The sequence below is a fragment of the Lemur catta genome, chromosome 16, assembly GCF_020740605.2.
Source record: "Lemur catta isolate mLemCat1 chromosome 16, mLemCat1.pri, whole genome shotgun sequence".
NCBI classification, from domain to species: domain Eukaryota; kingdom Metazoa; phylum Chordata; class Mammalia; order Primates; family Lemuridae; genus Lemur; species Lemur catta.
The window spans coordinates 24,794,049-24,808,985 of record NC_059143.1 but is presented as its reverse complement, the minus strand read 5'-3'; the positions used below and the strand labels follow the sequence as shown (position 1 = coordinate 24,808,985).

Sequence of the window (14,937 nt, the reverse complement as noted above, 5' to 3'; positions counted from 1 at the left end):
TAAGTGTTTGGTTAAATATTTTAAACAAAATAATCTAAACAATATATTTTACCTCCTTGTTGAGAGGTCAAAATTAGTTTTATTATTTAATTATAGTGCTGCAATTTAGTTGTATGCTTTCAAACATCCAGTTTATCTCTGTGCCTTCTCTATATTACTTCCTTAAATTAGATCCCATTCTTTTACTGACAAAGAATGGATTAGGAGCCACAAGAGTAAAGGATTACCCTTCTGTAGAATTAATTTAGTAGAAGACTGAAACTCTTATTATTTTCTTCCCCTCAATAAAATCAGTTTTATCATTTTAAAATTGATGTGTGTGTGTGTGTGTGTACTCCTATGTACCTTTATTTATATCAGTAAACTTCTCTTTAATATGAATATTTTGACTTCAAAATGTGTCATTATTCTTTTGCACATGGTTAAGATAATGTTACTAAATATTATATAATCCAGAATATATTTTGCAAATACAAGCAGAAGTAGGAGACATTATGTATCTTTTCGCAGGTTTTTCTGGTGTTAAGATTTTGAAAGTGCTGGACTTTTGTAGTCAGAAGTTGAATTTTTTTGCATATAAGATAAAAAAAGCTAAAACAGAATGAAGCTATATAATCAAGTGTTAAAAAGTGTATTATAGGCTGGGCCTGTGATCCCAGCACTCTGGGAGGCTGGGGAGGGAGGATTGCTTGAGCTCAGGAGTTCCAAACCAGCCTGGGCAACAGTAAGATTCCATCTCTACTAAAAATAGAAAAATTAGCTGAGTGTCGTGGTGTGCACCTGTCCCAGCTACTAGAAAGGCTGAGAGGCAGGAGGATCACTTGCGCCCAGGAGTTTGAGGTTGCAGTGAGCTACGATGGTGCCACTACACTCTTCCAGGGCAACAGAGAGATAGAATGGAGAGGTCCTCACAAGGTTTCCAAGAAGGAAAGTAAGAAAAATGAAGAAGGAAATTTCTAGATGACAAAAGCACCTTAAAGCAGAAGTGAGTTAGGGAGTCAAACTCCAGGCAGGAACTGGAGAGTGCTGCAAAGGATCCATGGGACTAGATGGCTACTTTTGTTGTAGAGGGGGCTATGGAGAAAGATGTAAGGTATGGTCTAGTATGGGATACACTTCCTTTCTTCTAGGGGTGGCAATAGCTGAGTGAAGACACAGAGCAGAGATCAGGAGGGATAAAGGGAAGTTACGCTTAAACTCTTTATTTTGCAAATAGATTTTGAAGAAATTTTTTTTCTACTTTTTTGGATATTAAGGTACTACTCTTTTCAGCAAGGTTATTCACATTTATATTTTGGATTTAACCCTTAGTTTTATGATGAGATATGAAAGGGAATTTTTCTAAGGAGACATCAAAGGATGGACTAAAAGTGGAAAATTGTGGTGCATCTGGAGAAAACAATAAAAAACTTTTTGGACCCTGTGAGTACCTGACCTGGATTTTAGGACTAAACTTCCAAGTACTAATCTTAAAATGAGGATGATATATATATTTCCTATTCATTTTGCCCAAGGCACTTGGTCTAAAGGCCATAATGATGAGCTACTAGGAGTCACTGAATAAGAAAGTGGGTCAGGTGCTTTGGGAAATTTTACATATATATATATATGTGTATATATATATATATATATATATATACACATACACACATACACATACACATAAATAAATATGTATACACAATTACACACATACATCATACATACTCTCTTAATAGAGAGACTGCTCATCATTAAATCTGGTGCTGATGAAACTACCTATCTATAAAATGCTGGTGGAAAGTGAGAAATAACTTAAACACAATATTTCTAGGGTCTCTATTAAATGATGGAGGGAATGGCGAATAGGGAAGGAGAAAGAAGAAAATGAATTGTCTGCCTCTGACAGTGTGACTAGATCTTCTAGACAAGAAGGTGCCTGAGCTGAGCTAACTTAGCTTAGAGAGCACAGTAAGTCTCCACAAGACTAAATCCATCCCATCAGAACTAACCTCCGAACAAATTAAATCCCAACATCTAACTGCTCTCCTGATGTCACTAGATTCCACACTATCCTGTCATCACATTCCACATTCTCCTCTGTTGCTAGGTACCCTGGGCACTCTTATTTTCCAAAGCGTCAGGTGCTGTTTTTCCTTGAGACTCAAATAGAGTCTTTGGTTCAAAGGCTATGGTGCCCAGGCTGCAACCCTGAGAGAATTATCACCCTGGGCCAGAGAACCTGGAGGCTATACCCACAGATCTAAATACTACACCTGTGTAGCGCCCACTCAGGATGGACCAAACTATGTTGGGTGAGGAAGCAGATTACCCCTTTAAAGAGATGAACTGAGGTGAATTGGTTACGATAACAGGAGTCTGAGTTCTGTGACTTTAAATTCTAAAAAAGTATCTTTAAAGAAGAGAGAGAGAATAAAAACTGTTAAACGTGGTTACATAAAACTCAACCATATAAAATTGTTAATTTATCCTCAGTTTAATGTTTGCTCACTGCTCTATATTGGATTTTTGAAATAGAGACATCAAAAACTTTGTTTTAAATTTGGATTTATAAAACAGTATCATGAGACATTATTTTTTTACCATTTACATTATAAAGCATGTGAGTGAATATATATATATTTGATGTAAATGAGTAAATCATTTATTTATTCTCCATAAAACATACTGATTTTCTTGGGAATGAAATACATAAAGCTGTTGAATTTAGTTACCTTGGTAACATCTGGAGTGAACTACTCCATCTAAAAATATTTTCTCTCTTATCGTTTATATTTTATTCTGAAATTATAAATATATGACATTTGTTAAAGCCTCTTCTGATAAATGATAATGTTTATCTTAGCTAAAAGATGATTAAATAATATACTATTTACTAGATATATACCATGATTTCAGATTACAGAAACAGATATGGCATGTTTAATTTTTAACTGTGATAGAAATTGGATTTGTTGTAGGGTAATGTAGATTTGGTTTTCAAATGTAATATATGTATTTAGGGTTATTTACTCTAATAACATACTGTTAAAGCTTTTGTACATGAAATGTTTAGTATATTTTCAAAAGGATTTTAATATATAATGTTAAATCACTTTTTTAATGAATTAAAAATTCTAGTTGAGTATGTCCATTGTGCTTTTCTTTGGACTTCTTGGAAAAAATAATTTAAGCAATTAGAAGTCACCTTTCACATTTTAGCATAAGAATTTGAATTGGCATAAAAGAACATGCACAATTATCTAAATTACTTATACAAATCCTCCCCTTAATTCTTTATTTCAAAGTCCTAGACATTTCATTGTTAAAAGAACAGTTTTGATTTCTCAAATTAATAGCCATGAAAAATGCAATGTCATATTATTTATGGCCAGTTCCCTAAATTTCCCCATGTATTTTTTTCTCTCCATATGAACTCTTTTTCAATGGGTACATAAAAAGAGTAATTTGATAGAATTTTGCCATTTGAACACATTTTAACTTTTTCACAACATAGTTATGGAAAAATGTTTAAAAATATTATTTTATTGAAAATTAAACTCAAATCTAATGCCCTTTGGCTTCTAATTTTTTGCTACAAACCTGAGTTTCATCCTGGCTCCTTGCCTATCCCCATTACTCATCTTACCTGTTCTATTCTTATATTTTCTAGTTTTCCCCTCTTTTTCTGCATTGACACTGCTTTAATTTGAGTTTTCAAAGATACCAACTTATATGACTGCTAGATCTCTTAATTGCTCTCTCCACCTTCCATTTTGTCCCCTTCATACCATTCTACTCATCAGAGTGAGAATAATCTCTTTGAAATGTAATTTTTTCCATGTTACTTCCCACAATAAATTAAAATTTCTCATGTTTACTCTTAAGAGAAAATCCGAGCTCTTTGGTATACAAAACACTTCCCTTGGTATTTTCTTTCTCCCTTTCTAGGGTTATCTTTCTTCACTCTCTTTTTTTGCACTCAGTGCTCTAATCTTATTTCTCACTTGCCATGCATATCTCTTTCTCTGTGACTTTGCACACGCTGATCCCTTTATGCTCTTCCTCAACTTCTACACCTGATTAAGGCTCACTCACCTTTGGAATTCAACTCATATCAGCTTCTTCAGGAAGCCTTCTGTAATGTCTTTACCCTTTGCACTGGATCTCTGCCTTTTTGTTTTCATTTTAATTGCATGTTTATTTTTCTGTCTCTTTTAATTACCTGTGAACTCATTGAAGGCAGAGTCTCTATAGGCCAAATATTTAACCCTACATTGCCCACAGAGAAATCACTTAATAAATGTTACTGGATAAATGAATGAACAGGTGAGTTATAGTAATCATTCAGAATTTAAATATTATTTCCATGGATATAATTGATTAGAAGGCATTAAATATTTCATTGCACCCCACAAAAAAGCATTATTTGAAAATATTCAGAAAACAAAAATATTGAACATTATTCCTCTTGCTCATCAATATTTATGTGGTTTCGTTAACAGTTTTTAACTAAAGGAAGCAATTGAATACCTTTGTCCATCATAATTCTTTAAAATTAGTAGCAAATTATTATTATGTGAGTAAAGATGAAATTAATTAAAATAGAATGTTATCATTTTATGTAAACTTTGTGTTTTCTTTTTACAAAATTGAGATCATACTGGTCACATTCTTTTGTAGCTTGCTTTTTCCACTTAATACTTTATAATTCATGTGTCCTCATGCCTTAAAATGAAATGTTGAATAACTGCATAATATTCTAACCATTCCAATATTTAGTAAGCCGATCTTCTATTTTTGGTAATTTCTTTCTTTCTTTTTCTTTTTTTTTTTTTTTTGCTATTAAGAACAACACTGGTATAAATGCCTTTTCACCTATGTCTTTTTACCTACATAGAGATGCATACAATAATGAAACTCCTTGGGCTTCAAAGTCCCAGAAGTGTAATGACTAGAGCAAAGTGTATGAACACATTTAATGTTTTAGATGCATATAAGCACTCATAAAGCTTGTGCCAATATACATCCTCACTAGCAGGATAGGTGATGCTTCTTATCTAAGAATTTTCACCCAATCTGCATATTCTCACTGGAAAAACAAAAACTATTTACAAAATAGTTGACAATTATCTTATTCTCTTTGTTCAATTTATTATTCTTTGAGATTGCATTTGAGATTGAACTGTTTTCTCAACCTTATCTTCTTCTTCTTATTTTATTTCACTTCTTAAGCCTAAAAGTACATACTAGATTAAAAATAACTATAGCTGCTTCACAAGTTTATTGCTGAGGTTAAACTACATATTATAAGTAAAATTAATTGGCACAATGCCATGCACATAAGAGCTCAATAAATGCTAGTTGACGTAGAAACTGAATAGCATATTAATTCAAACCAAAATATATATATATTTTTTCCCCAACAGATGATTCTGCTGCGGAGAGTTTTAATGGCAATGAGACTCTGGGGCACAGTTCAGTTGCTTCGGGGGGAACACACAGCAGGGAGATGGGAGACTCCAACTGTGATGGCAAAACTGGCCTGGAGCAGGAGGAACAGCCACTGAACCTGAGTGACAGTCCCCTCTCTGCACAGTTGACTTCGGAATACAGAATAGATGACCCCAGCAGTAATGGAAAAAACAAATATAAGAATCTTCTAATTTCAGACCTCAAGATGGAACGAGAGGCAAGAGAAAATGGAAGCAAGGTATGATCTCATTACGGTTTTCAGATAATTTTTAGGTTGGTTACGAAGATCACGGAGAAAGAGCTATATATATATATATATATATATATATATATATATACAGGAAATAAAAAATTACTGTCAATAAAAATATTTCAAACAAATGCCAATGATGTGTTACCAAGAAACTTATAAAATATAATTTCAGGAATAACAGCGAAATGGATCATGTCTCAAAGCAGTTGGTGTTTTTCGATATACAGAATCACTTGATTTAATATTTCTCATTTATTCAATCTATTTATGAATCTGTCTCTGGGAATTTGTTGAGCTCAGATGTGAAAGTTTCAGTCTCAGTACACAATTTTGGACTGTAAAAAGACTACTATCTAGTTTCTCCCAGATTGGATAGGTGTATGTAGCAGTAAAGTATCAATTACATTTTCCAGTTTGCTTTAGAGACCTGGGGCCTTCCATCAGTAATTTCCTTCATGACCACTGGAGAACTGTTAGGTATCAGTGTCCTGGATGAAATTTGTGGATTAAATAACTACTTGAAGAAGTAATTTATCATAAATTATACCAAAGACAGAAACATGTTTTAGCCATATTATCTAAATCTCTAGATTCTTTATATTACAATAAATTACAATCCCCTCCCATTCCCAATTGATTTATTTTTAAAAATTAAGCTTAAATTTCTATTTGTTTCAGATAACACATGCTGATCATTTTTTACTCTCTGATTTTTGAAGGTATGCTTTGGAACACATGAGGATTTTTATGAAATATACTTTTTGACTCCCTTCCCCCACTCCTACCTCTAAATTAGAGTTAGAGAACTGGATTTTGGACTTAGATCCTAACAGCAAAATATCTTAATCTGGATTAATTTCTGAATTCACTGAGATACTATGCTTCCTAAATTGGCTCTATTTAAATCTTCTTGTTGCCTGAGGGTGTGTCGTTTTATCCCTCTTTTGAGCGAGTCACTAGACATTAGCAGACACTTAAGCACTTCTGCCAGAGGGAAGCTGCTTTGGTAAATGCTCACATATCCTCTTCAGTGGTTTAAAGCCAGATCACACAAACACAAATGCGTTTGTATTTGCTAACATGATCTGAATCACTGTGTTGCGTTTTACAGAACAAAATAACCCTTAAGTTTCCCTGCCCTCCACATAATCCTGTCTTTATAGAGCTTAAAAAATGATGAAATGTCTTTTCTATGCTATGTGTCTGTGGAATTTTTTTCTAAAATTATTCAACGGTTTGCTCTTCCTTATCCCCTTGTTCGATATTACTCTGGGAACTATGCGCATCAAAACACATTCTTGCCCACATTAAATGGAATGAAGCGACTTTTCTACCTCTAGGAAAATGGAATTATGAAAAGTACAGATTGTTTGTGCGGCCTGTGAGGGTTGTAATGATAAATGGTCCTAGGGGTTACGAAGATACCCCTAAGGCACTTAATGTTCAATGCTTTGGTGAAGGAAGAACAGTTCCCTTAACCAAGTAAGAAGTAGCCAGAGTGACAAAAGAAAAATCGGAAAGGTATAGTGTATGGCAAGTAAACAAAGTCCACCTTTCAAGGAGAAAGTGGTCAGCTCTGATGGACAATGTTGAGAAATCAATAAAGTGAAGATAGAAAATAATTGAATTTGTGAGACAAAAGTTTTGGTAGCACACAGGGAACATAATCCAGAGGGACTGTTTTTATTCATTTCCTCAAAAAGAGCATATTAAATACCTAGCAGTTATGTAGAATAAACACATATAAAGATCTAATGAACAATAGGTGGCCTATAGCTAATAATATTGTATATTGAAAATTTGATAAGAGTAGATTTTAGGTGTTCTTCCCACAAACAAAAGAAGAGATAACTATGTGGAAACTATGTGGAAGGTGATGGATATGTTAAATTGCTTACCTATAGTATTTATTTCACTATGGATAGGTATATCAAAATATCTTGTTGTATACCTTAAATTTATGCAATAAAGAAAGAATACCCAGCACACTCACAGCAATGGAGTACATAACAGAAAACTCACAGAAATAACAGTCTTTATCCATAAGGGCCTGGATATATATCTGTATAGAGAGACATATAGATATATCTCTATAGATATATATGGAGATATATATAGAGAGGTTTATATCTAGGTCTAGATCTATCTATCTATCTATATATAAAATTTGGGGAAAGAGGATACATATACATAGAGAAATTTGTTAGTGCAAGTACAGGCAAATACTTATTCCTGTGTTAAAACATTAAGTGTTCAAGTAGGGAAACACTATTTCTATTGAAGTAATGGTCAAAACAAGCTTCCTAGAGGAAGTGAGCCTTGAACTTTGAAGGAAATGTAAGATTACCATTTTTTTTTCTAAGAAAGGGTTTCCACTGTGAAGGGCCTGGAATATAGATAGGGGCTATGACTTGGTCTCAGGGTAGGGAACCCACTGTCCATTCTGAGCTGGCTATGGCTTCAAAACGTGGCATTTGAGGAAGAACCTGACATCATTTTATGCAAGATAAACTATTTGCTGTCAATTAATTTATTCTCCAAATATTTACCGAGGGATTCCTACATGTAAGGCACTGTTGTAGGAAGCAAAAATATGTAAATGAACAGAGCAGGTCCTCGTCCTTCAAAGCCTCATAGTCTAGCAGGAAACAGAGATGAACTTGTGATTAGAATCTGATTCTGTAAGTGATATGATGGATATATGGGCAGGGTAAAATGGGAGGACAGATGTGGGGTACCCAAGGGACTATAATGATTCTTAAGGATACGGTTATAGACAGATTGATGCCAGAGATGAGTGTGGAAGGGCAAGAAGCAGTTATTCTGATGGGGGGGATTATTCAGCATGTTTTGAGCCATAGAGCCATGAGAGAGCATACGTGGCATGGAGATTTGCAAGGAACTTAGCATGTCCTCAGCAGAGAGTATGTGTGGATGAATGAAGTATAAATAGGCTTCGTTGTATCCAGTAGGTAGACTTTAGCATGGTAAGGTTGTGGTCATCTTGGAATTTTAGGAAGAGTATTCTGGCAACATTTTAGTGAACAGATAAAATGAGGAATAGGAAAAATAAAAGACAGAAAACTGGTTAAAGAGCTATTGTGGCACTCCAGGAGGACAAGAATGACAGTTGGAATAAAATAAATGGCAATGGGAATGGAAAACAGAGACCTAGTAAAAAAAATATATTGAACATGTTACTTTTGTTCTTTTGACATTGTATTTGCATGACCACCTATATAACTTCCATAGGTTGTATGTTGCCAAACTCCTGGGCGTGCCTTTCATGTAGACTATAATGTGAATGGCCTCTTTAGCTTTCTATATCCTGTTTGTTATATATATTATGTGAATGTAAGAATAATGTTTAGCTTGCTTATTGCAGTATACCTAGCACCTGCCTTAATATCTGGCACATAGTAGTTTCTCAATATTTTGAAAAAATACATAAAGGTTTATTGAATGTAAGAAGCAAGGCATAGAAGAACATTCTAGAATGACTCCAAGATTTTTGGCTTGGTTGCCTGAGTGAATGATGATTCCATTTACCAAGATGCAGAATGAGAAACATTTGAAGAAGCAGGTTTTGACATGTAAGGTTTAGAGTTCCATGCTATGTCCATTGCATATGTTTAATAGGCATTGGGGATATATGTGCCAGCTCAGAAAAAAGGTACAGATTGAATGGAGAGATATTTGAAAGATTTCAGAGCAGAAGTGCTGCTTGAAGCTGTTGTGGTACTGATAAGATCACCCTGGGAGAGCATAGACTGAGGAGAGAGTCAAAATGTGTCATCATATACAATACTAGCCCATTAGGAACCAGTGACATAAAAGGAGTTTGTGGAGGAAAATTACCCAAGAAGAAAATGAAAGCAGCCAGATAAGAAGGTATTGTAGGGCATTTCAATATTGATGTAAATGATTAAGTGATCCTTAGGTAAAGTGACATAGGATGATGGTTAGAAGAGTGAATGTTAAGAATTAGATTCAAAACATACGGCAGAAGAGTTAGCAGAACTTCTGGGAAATTGGATTGAAAAGAGTTATAGAGGCTGACATAAGAAAGCTGGATCATTTTGATTGTGAAAGATACTGTGTCTTTAATTTTGCTTTAGGGATGCTTTCTGTATTCTGAATCCATATGTAGAGTGCTGTAGGCTTTGGGTCAACATTTGTTTTCCCCCAAAGCTATCAGATGAACTTCATACTAAAGTTCCTTCAATCAGTACTTCCTTTTGTAGTCCTTAGAAATGTTTCATCACTTCTGTGTGACCTTAGGAAGTGACGCTACCATCAATTTCTTGTAGGAATATAAAAGCTTAATTATATAGAACCTTTGAAAAGCTTAGATTCCTGTGAGTTTAATGTTGACCTGTTTCATGGTGTTATTGTGAATAAAATCAAACAAAAATGATTATAAAACATTTAAAAAATTGAATAGTGAATAGAAATGCTTAAAAGGGACAGCTGAGTTGGACTATGCCATTAACTGATTGCTTATTATTATGCAAATTCAGTCAGTAGACTAGCAGGGAATCACACTAACCAATCTAAAGACTAAACATATTGCATAGAAAGAGTTTAGGTGATATTTATTTTCTACTTGCTGATGACTACATTTTAAAGGACAGCTAATAACATTAGAGCTCAGAAGTGAGTAGAAATGATAATAAAAAGCTTAGAAATCAGACACATAAAGAAGTGTTAAGGGACCAGCTATGTAGAAAAAGAAAGGCCAATCAGACACAAATCCAGGTATAGATATGTTTACAATTATGAATCAATGAGAACAGAAACACAACTAGAATTCTAATGGCAGGAAATATATAACTTACAAAAAAAACGTATCATTGACTTTTTGATTTTAGTTTTCTATTTTTCTTTTAGTATTTGTGACCCAGTTGCATTTTACGTAATATGATGAAATATTCTGAAGCAATCTCCCCAAAGAATACGGTTTCAAATAATAACCACGGTATGGGGGTGATGATTGCTGGAGAGTTAATGTGCAACCATGGTTACTGCATATCTGGGTTTTGGCTCAGTTCCCCAGACCCCTAAATCTTCACTTTATTTAATACTATTTTTTTTTCAATGTGTTCCATGTGACATTTTTTTCCAATTAAGCTTTCCTTTAAATTTTTACCAAAATGGATATTACCATTCAATTAAAGTTTATAAAATCTTAATCATAATTACTGTTAATGATTGCTGTATAATTTTATTTAAATACAATGAACAGAAGCAGCATATTTTTCAAAATATCTGTTAACGATTTAGGTGTAATGAGATTGCCATTTAAAAATGAAAAGCAATGGACTGACTTTTCCAGTACTATTAACTTAGACTTTGTTATGTGGATGTTCTAGCTCATTATTGTTTCAATTTGAGATTTTCCCAATATTGGGCTTTTAGGCAGAGATTTTGGTCCAAATATTGTTTAGGATAGAAATGACAGTATATGTTCTTATATACAGGGTAGAAACTACAAGAGTAAATGTGTACAACATGTGCAAACTACTGTCCTGGGAGCTAGAAGGACAAAGGGGAAAAAAAGTCTCTGTCATTAAGAATTCACATTTCAGCCAGAAAGACAGACACATAAATCAATGAGTGTATTCTCATATGGAAATTGACTTTTATGTAAAAGTGTCTTCTTGGCCTACTAACCATGTTTTGGAAGATTCCTGAGTCAATTCTTATTGATTAAATAGAAGAGGGCCACTTGGCAATGAGAAGTAGAGAATTCCAAACAGAGGGAATTTGATGACCGGAGCATTAAGGTAAGGACTAGAAATGTTGAGGATGGAAGTGATGAGATATAAGTCTGGAGAGGTAGGATGGACTATCAGACTTTGAATGCCCTTTTTAAAGCTTAGATTTCACTCTGTAGTTGACAGAGAATCACTTTAGGATGTAGGATAGATTGTGTTTTAGGAGAGATCGTTCTGGTATCTTTATTACAAGATGATTGACATGTCATAAAGGGAGAAGGCTGCTAACAAAATGAGGGTCTTAGTGAGGTGGTAGTTGTGATGGAGAAGAGAGCATAGATTTAAGAAATATTTACAGAGTTAAATGGGCAGAATTAGGTGTTTGGTTGGAGAGGTGGTAGAGGGTATAAAGGAAACTAATAGCCACAGAGAAAGGGTATATCAGTTCTGATATTGTGATCTATATCAACTCTAGTAATGATGAGTATTGTGTAATGCTTTCATATTCATAAATCAAACCAACTCAATGTGATAAGAACAAATATAATTATCAGCTTTACTTAACCAATGGGAAATAAAATCTGGTGGATTGTAAGTGATTCAACTGACATTATTTAGGTAATTAACTAAGTGATAAAGCCTCGTATTGAAACCAGGTCACCTGACTCTGCAGCCCATATATGTACTTCTCACTACACCCACCCTGGCTGAAGCTGCATGAGACTAGTCATTTCTATGGACCATGTGGTAACTATGACAGGCAAGCTAACCAGAGAGGCATAGCGTTCTAATACAATAAGTAGATAGCTCCTTGATAAATGGTCAATACTTGCACAGTGGCATTTCTTTTGCAAATATTTGTTTTTTTAATATATAAATTATTTTACAAAATGAAAATAGTATACCAAATGCTTCTACCGGAAAACTAAATATGTCTGCACAGTATCCATTCATTGCTTTAGTTAATGAATGTAAACAAATGCACAATTGAGTTAGAGTAGGTCTTTAAAAAGCCTCAGGGTAAATTTAAAACTTACATTTTATTAACTACCAATTTAAAATAGCATCTTCATATTTTATATATATCTATATTAAATATATATGTATATGGACTTATATGTATAAATATACACACATACAAATAGTATATTCCATACTTACAAATAATATAGACTTCAGTTCTACTCATTATTGGAATCATTTTTTCTTGTCCTTAGTCAATTTTTTTAAAAATCAAAAAATATACAAGAATGACATAATATGGTACAATTAATTGCTTTTGTAGAGTCTATCATATTTGCAATCTAAATTTAAAAGTGTATAATGCTTTTATGAAAAAATACCCACCTTACTTAGGGATTATAAAATCAACTATATTATAAAATAATATAATTTTAAAAGTCAGGAACCACTTCATTTTATAGATGAAGAAATTGAGACCCACTCAAGGGGCCCAGATCGGTGTCCTTTGGGATTGTTAAGCTGCCATGCTTACCATCGTATATGTTTATATTGTCTATATGTTATCATAGGAATAGAGAGGACAGAGCCATTATTTATGCATGCCTACTATGCATGCTCCAGTCCATTTTTGTTCATTTCAAATTTGTTATCTCAGGAGAATGAAAAAGGTAAGCAGCTTCTATAATTTATACTCTGAAATGTGCAAGGTGAAGTTGATTTTAATTCTGCACATACAGTGAAATATGCATTTTGAGTTCCTTTTTAAACACATAAGAGCTCATATGGGTCAGCACAAAATCCCAATTGGCCCTCCATCCATTGATGCCATACATTTATAAGTAATCTGGTTAGTTATAAGGTATATTTTGGACCAAAATACAAAACAAAGAAAATTGACCAATTATCTGTAGCTTCATTATTTGTATGCTTTTTTACATTTTTGAAATGGAGTTCTTAGGGTTAGTTGAGGTCAACAGGATAACTCAAAAGACAGAGTTAAAAAATAGCTAAGTCATAAACTTGGTCCCAAGGAATAATAATGCAACATAACATCAATTAAGCTCTTAGTATGTGCCAGGCATTATTCTTATAATGAACTCGTGATTCTCACAATAATCCAATGGAATTAGGCTCTGCTAGTTTTCAAATTATTACAAATGGGAGAACCAAGATTCAAAGAAGTTACAAATATGGTTGTGATAAGAATTTCTGTAATTGGGATTTAAACCCCAAATAATTTGGCCCATATTTTAACCACTGCAATGTAAGTCAAGAGATCATGATGCAGGAACTAAACGTGAGCAACAGCAAATGTGACATTGAGACCCAGCTACTAGTTTATGCTTCTTAGTTATTGTTTCGTGAGCAGGAAACTACACTAATCAGCTCTGTGACTTTGAGCAAGTCTCTGTATCTTCTCAGCCTGGATATTTCATCAGTAAAATGGAGATAATAACACTCAATTTATAGACAATTGTGAAGATTAAATAAGATTAAATAAGCCTCTCACCTTCTTATTTAATCTTACTGACCAATTTAATCTTATTGTGCAATCTTATTGTGTATTTTTCATATAAGTGTGCAATAAATGGAGTTGCTATGGTAGTTGTTATTGTCTCCAGAATTTAGGGCTCAGCTGAATCTTGTAAAAATGTCCTCAATTCATGAATATTTATTTGGAAGTTTAATACCTTTTTTTAGTATCCTACAAATTACTTACTGAGACTGGCAACTTGAAGAGGCATATTGATTTATTTAAGCTAGTAAATACTACTTTCCTTCTTTTCTTCCCTCTGTCCCTTCTTCCTTCATTACCTCCTTTCAGTTACACTTAGTATCCAGGATTCTAGAATATATAATACGGTCTCAAAAGCATTTTATAGACATTTATTCTAGGACCTATTTCTGTGAACAACATGCACTCATGAAATAGATCTTAGGGTATCTTGCAATCTCTGTTTGTTAAGATCTTTATAGACCCTGTTGGGGGTCTATACCATCTATCCTGATCACCACCTTAACCAGGGGAAAAAACACTCTTCTGAACTTCTAGAGGTAAAGATGCATGAGAAATGAGGACAAGGTGCTATGGTGGTGGTTATAAGATCACACACTGAAGTGATTTACATGCATGAGGCTTGCTCTCTGTTAAATGTTTGCTGAACAAAATGCAGTGACATGAGAATATGTCCCATCAATTTTATCCCATCCACTTTTTCATACTGGCAGTTTCTTCATGTTGCCATTTGGCTTCCCTGAACTCCCAACTATACAACCGAGTTTGGCCTTAATCTGGAATGTGAATCTGTCCTATTGTAGGTAATATGTATGCAATTTTACCTTTCTGGTGCAGAAATTCCCATTTGAATATTTCACCAAAAATAGTGACTCAAATGAAATGAATTTCCAGTGTTGTGATTGAAGAGGATCTCATCATAGCTGATAAAGGATATGTTTGTGTCTTGTGTTGTAATTCTCAAATCACAAGGTGCAAACTTAATATAAAATATTAAGCATTTTTATTGATTACATTTCAGTGTTTGAGACAAA

General features: G+C 33.8%; 1 protein-coding gene across 6 annotated transcripts in view; it reads left to right on the top strand.

The window, feature by feature from the left end:
• NOL4 (nucleolar protein 4) overlaps positions 1-14,937 on the top strand; it is a 314,990-nt gene that overhangs the window by 160,804 nt on the left and 139,249 nt on the right. For 4 of the 6 annotated variants that reach the window (XM_045527469.1, XM_045527470.1, XM_045527472.1 and 1 more), the window contains one exon: positions 5,409-5,692. In XM_045527469.1, coding sequence (XP_045383425.1) covers positions 5,409-5,692 — 284 coding nt within the window. Of the gene's footprint in view, positions 1-2,195; positions 2,295-5,408; positions 5,693-14,937 lie in introns of those variants that run through there. The other 2 variants (XM_045527474.1, XM_045527473.1) reach the window with 1 other exon arrangement.